The sequence below is a fragment of the Mesitornis unicolor genome, unplaced genomic scaffold (genome assembly GCF_000695765.1).
Source record: "Mesitornis unicolor isolate BGI_N332 unplaced genomic scaffold, ASM69576v1 scaffold3726, whole genome shotgun sequence".
Lineage (NCBI taxonomy): Eukaryota > Metazoa > Chordata > Aves > Mesitornithiformes > Mesitornithidae > Mesitornis > Mesitornis unicolor.
The window spans coordinates 69,739-74,945 of record NW_010190135.1 but is presented as its reverse complement, the minus strand read 5'-3'; the positions used below and the strand labels follow the sequence as shown (position 1 = coordinate 74,945).

Sequence of the window (5,207 nt, the reverse complement as noted above, 5' to 3'; positions counted from 1 at the left end):
ATGTTTATTTTAATAACCATGCAATCTAAGTGGCTAAACAACATATCTGAATCAGAATTGTACAAAGTTAGAAGAAAAATAAGAATTTAAAATTTAGCTACAAAACTGGAAGAGTCAAAGCACTGCCTAGGAAAGCTGACACCTTTGAAAAGGAGCATCTGCAAAAGTTTTTGCATAAATGAAAGAAAACATTTCCACAAGAAAAGCAGAGGCAATGCCTGCACTGACTTTAGTCCACTAAAATCAGGCGGCATTATCAGAATATTTGAACCTTAACCATGGAGACAAATATATAATGAAGGGCTCACATGAAAACAAACTTGCTATAGGAACAGGAATGCACCTGAGAATCCTGAGGTTCTTTGCAGAGAGGACAGAAGTGTCAATCCCAGCAGTCTGGAGCAGAGAGAGGCAGCAAATGACAGAGCACAGCTGAAAATGCTTTGTGCTTTATTCACCATCAGTGGAACAGGCAGGATGAATGAAATTAAATTAAGAAATTGTGATAAGGCAGTGTAAAGCTGTTCTCGGCACTCATCTCTGTCATGCAGAATTTATTCAGCACGTCCCTGCTTGCCTCATATGTAGAGCACCTCTACTTCTCCTGCAAAGGAAAGGAAGGACATAGACATTGCAGATAGTAAGCATAATATTATGAACTAAAATCTCTCTGAAGTCCTCAGCCAACAACTTGCTAACAGAGAAGACACTAAACATTTGTAGCAGACAGGAAGGTACTGATCTGTAACAATTGTCTTTTCAAAATCTTGTATTTTATCCATAAGAAGCAAGATATTTCTATTACTATTGAATTGTTATATGATCCGATTTGGATCCAGGTGCCTTGCTAGCCCTGTGTTGCTCGTTGAACTCTTCTCTTTACTGTCCAACTTCCATAATTTCTGCTAGAATAGGAAGTTGCTCACACAAATATCAAGGTAATTTGTTTAGATCAATTGGACCTTATTGGTAGGAGAAGCAATTAGTCTATAAACATTAGGCCAAGAAGCAACACGGGAAAAAAACCCATAGCACTTAGGTGGAATGGAAATACTGGATAACTCAGGTAGTCTCAGATTTTGGCTTATTCAAGAGTAATTACATAGTATTGTACTTACAGGACTGCTTTGCAGAAAGAACATTTGTTGTTATATGTTTTCCCATCAGAGCCACAGAAAGGTTGATAGAGTCTTTCACAGTAAATGGGTCTTCCTCTCTCTAACCTCTTATATTCACTGCAGTCCACCTGCAAATACAGTATAATTTCTCTTTGATCAACCTTTCTCTCGTTCTCCACTCACCTATGGAAATAATGTCTATATTAAATTTTTGGACAACCTTGTCACCTGCTCTAGAGCAGCTTCACTTAACTGAGCATAAGCCTCAAAAAATAAACATTCTTTCTGACAGAGATGTGTGTGATGCTGCCAGTGTCAGGTACTGAGCACCTTCAGGGACTTTGCTATCTGAATAAGAATACAGACACTGGAAAAAGTACAGCCCCTTTTCCACCTACAGAAAAGTTGAGCGTTAATTTTTTTCTCCCTGATTGCAGGTGTCAGTAAATTCAGGTGAGATTAGTGAAGGGTTTCTGTTTCTTTATTGCACAACTGTCCGCTCTTGACACTTTTTACACTGGTGAAAGGACCTAATTCAAGCAGAATTAAGTAAAAAGTTCTATTTAAGTATTAGCATGAAAACAGATTGTTGAAAGGCCCTCATCTGACAGTGGAACTGTAATCATTACAGACTTCTATGTGAAAATGAGAGTACAAACTAATAAAGGAAATGACTGAAAATGCTCCTGTCCTGGTTTTGGAGTTCAATCTTCTCCTGGCAGGTGAATGTCATTCCTGATATTTGACAAGCCAGAAGTGTCTTGTGCAGTGCACATATTCTATTTAATGTGCTGTTTGGCATCCTCAGAAGCCTAGGGTTTGCTTGCCTAAGGAATCACCTGTCCTTAAGGGTGCTGTTGTAACTAAAGTTGGTTCATCTCTTTTTGCCACTAGTATAGTGGTCATTTGTTTTTGGAGGGACACTACAACTGGAATGTTTCCTTTCTGGAGATCTAGACAAAATATGTATTATAAATGTCTATATTTAAAACAGAACCCTGCCTTGCTGTTCTCTTGCTTTGGCCTGATTTTTCCCCTTCATTCCAACTCTTAATGAAGGACAGGAGTATTACTTCAGCCAGACCCTGGAATTTAGTACAGATTATATGATTGGTTTTATTGTAGGCATTGCCTAGGGTCTGCAGGTGGCTGAAGAGTGAGGAGCTATGTGTGCTCAGCCCCTTCAGCAGCCCAGCCCCTGTGCCATGGCTCAGCACAGACTGAGAGGTCTCCCCTGGCAAAAAGAGTCATTAGTCAACTACTCCTTTGGGTATTATGGGCTTAAATCCAGTGTCCCATGAAGAAAAAACAAACCAAAAAACCCAACAACAACAAAAAAACCCATTTGGGATATTAGTATATCTAAGTTTTTCCTTCATTTGTTCCTTTCCCTCTCCTCAGGGATTGGTCTCTGAAATCTCAATACTTTGGCAGTATTTACCTAATGTTTAATATGTTTTTTGCTGACCTCATCTTGTTGCAAACTATATATTTTTATCCAGAAATAAAGGAGAAAATTAGTTACCTCATTGTCTTTGGCAGCATCTGCAATATAAACAGAATCACAAAAGAGAAAATAAAAAACACTGTTGATGAACATTCAGTTTGCAAATGAATTTCATTAGCTCCAGCCCCTCCAGCAACACCAAGTCTCTTGCCCATTTGAAAATAAATACTGGCAGTGTTTTTAGTGGTTAATAAGATACAGGTGACAGGACCTATTAAACAAGTGGGCCTTATTGTAGTGTTTATCTTAGAAATCTGTGTCAGCAACAAGAGCAGCCTTTGTTGTCAGAGGGAATGGAGGCTATTGTTCCCCTTTTCACCAGAGAAAGATTGAAGACCCAGGAGTCAATATTATGTTCAATGGCCAGCCTGTTTAGGATGAACTAGGTTGACTGGGTTGTAATTCCCAAGTTTATATAAAAAATAGTGTAAGGCTGTAAGCAAATCACATCCTTTTATACTTTGATTTTCTGTCAATAATGCAGATAATATCTGTATTAAAATAAAATACTAAATATATATAATAATGTTAATGCAATTTGGATCACAATACCACTTTAAAAAGTGTTTTCACTTGCTGGTTGATGTAGATTCAAAATTATTTTGTGGAAGGATTGGCTCCTATTTTGTATACACATAGCATCTAATATAGTGGAGCCCTGTTCTCAGGTGGGGCTTCAAAAAGCTCTTTCACAACAATGATAATTACACCTCCCATAAAGTAATCAAGTAACGTTGGCATGTCTCCATTGTAGTGACACATTCGTTACTTTCTTTAGGAATGTATTTTGTTCTTCTCTCCTGTAATCATCATTCTGTGGCTTCCAAGGGATAAAAGTTATCAGTCAGAGGCTTCTGTACAGAAGGAACAGGAAGAAAATCCATGATGATAGAAAAGTCGGCACAGCTCTAGCACTTGTCTTTCTGACTAAATGTACCTCTTTTTTTTGATCTTTAAAGCCATTAAACTTTCCACTGAAACTTCTTCTCATGGAACTGCTTACATCTTCTCATCAAATAAAGTTGTCCAACGTAAAGAAAGATGGCTTAAATAATGTTCCATGTCAAGTTTCAGTCTATGTCACCAGAAGTTTGACTGAGTTTTCATTATTCTGGAATTGGATCAGATTTAACCCGCTTTCACAAAAACATTAAGATGTCATTTTTTCTCTGGTAACCTTTTAATATCCACTATGTACTTGGGAGTGAACGCAAAAAAGATATATCTGAAAAAGTATCGATCCATAAAGTTTTAATGCAACAAGGTAAATTGGAAAGTTCAAGGAAGGGATTTACTGGAATTCTTATGAAAGCAATATTTATTTCTTTTTCTGCAGTTAACGGATCCCTGTGTGAACAGCTTCCATGAAAAGCATGCTATTTCATTGAAATTCATATTTTTCATTAAAAAATTATTTTGAGACAATTTTTAAAGCAAACTTTTCAGAGCTATTCAACATGGAAAAAGATTGTTTTGTTTCAGAATTTTTGTTTTGTTTTAACATTTTCATTGTTTTGCTTCTTTAACATTCATAATGCTGTTGAACTGCTATACCGCTATCAGAGAAGATTTGGACTCTACTCTTCCAGTTATCCTAAATGTACTTATTTTTCTATATCTTTCTTTTTTTAATTACAATTTAAAACCAACCAACCAACCAAACATGCAAACCAACCAACCACAAAACAAAGTGGAGACTCAAGAAATTCTTTCCAGCTCCCTCTTTTACCACAAAACAACTTGCACCTCAAAGCTCTCTCCAGCCTGGCAAACTAACATCATAAAGAGATTATTCACAACCATATTATGTGGCCCATGCATAATCAACTGTCTCCTGCTTGCTGAGTGTGGCAGGAGAAGGACCTCATCAGCTCCTAGCTCTCTGCTCTGGTGGAAGAAAAAAGTAATTAGTAAAAACCTGCTGTAGTTCTGAGGCTTTACAGTTCAGTTTTTAGTTACAATGCAGAATGCAGCTCTGATTCACACCACCATCAAGGAATAGGTTTCATCTACTCAATTTGGCAACTGTAAAGCTAGTGCAATATTGCTTGCTAAATAGTGCACTAGCATAAAGTTTCATTTGCTTTCTGCCGCCCAAGTCTGGCAACTATTGCTTACTATCCCAATAGACTGAGAAGCTCCCATTGTTTGAACATTAGAAATATCATATATCAGGAATTAAAAAAGGTTACTCACTTGCTAAGCAAAGAACTGCCAGGGCGAGGAGCACAAATGCGCCTGTTATCTTCATGGCAGATGTGGGTTCTTGACCTGTTTCACAGCCAATCTGTGCTCTAAATATTCCAGTACACTTAGTTTAAATGTGTATTCATGTATCTGTGAGAGCAGATATATATATACGCACACACAAAGACCAGGAACCCTGATGATGAAATCCCCCTTGTAGGGAAGGTAATTAGAAGAAGGTGTTGCCCATGGGTAGTGTCAATAAGAATGTCTTCTGTACAACATGAAGCACAGGGCAAAGATGAGCGTCACAGTATGGATTGTGTTGATAAAGGAGAAGTATTGTACTTTGGTTATGCCTAATTAACTGTTCCATCTCCATTAGCGAGTTCAAG

The 5,207-nt window shown here is 37.6% G+C and overlaps 1 protein-coding gene across 1 annotated transcript; it reads right to left on the bottom strand.

The window, feature by feature from the left end:
* Positions 1-558: 558 nt before the first annotated feature.
* Positions 559-4,876, bottom strand: LOC104542092 (ovomucoid-like). Its single transcript, XM_010186302.1, has 4 exons — positions 4,822-4,876; positions 2,644-2,663; positions 1,119-1,246; positions 559-604 (listed from the first exon to the last, which is right to left on the bottom strand). The coding sequence occupies exons 1-4, from the start codon at positions 4,874-4,876 to the stop codon at positions 559-561; spliced, it is 249 nt and encodes an 82-aa protein (XP_010184604.1).
* Positions 4,877-5,207: the final 331 nt, after the last annotated feature.

Coding starts and splice junctions, on each gene's coding strand:
- LOC104542092 (XM_010186302.1), bottom strand. CDS start 4,876: ATGAAGATAACAGGCGCATTTGTGCTCCTCGCCCTGGCAGTTCTTTGC. Junction 2,664..4,821: donor GGCAGTTCTTTGCTTAGCAA/GTGAGTAACCTT, acceptor TTTATATTGCAG/ATGCTGCCAAAGACAATGAG. Junction 605..1,118: donor TCTTTCTGCAAAGCAGTCCT/GTAAGTACAATA, acceptor TTTCCTTTGCAG/GAGAAGTAGAGGTGCTCTAC.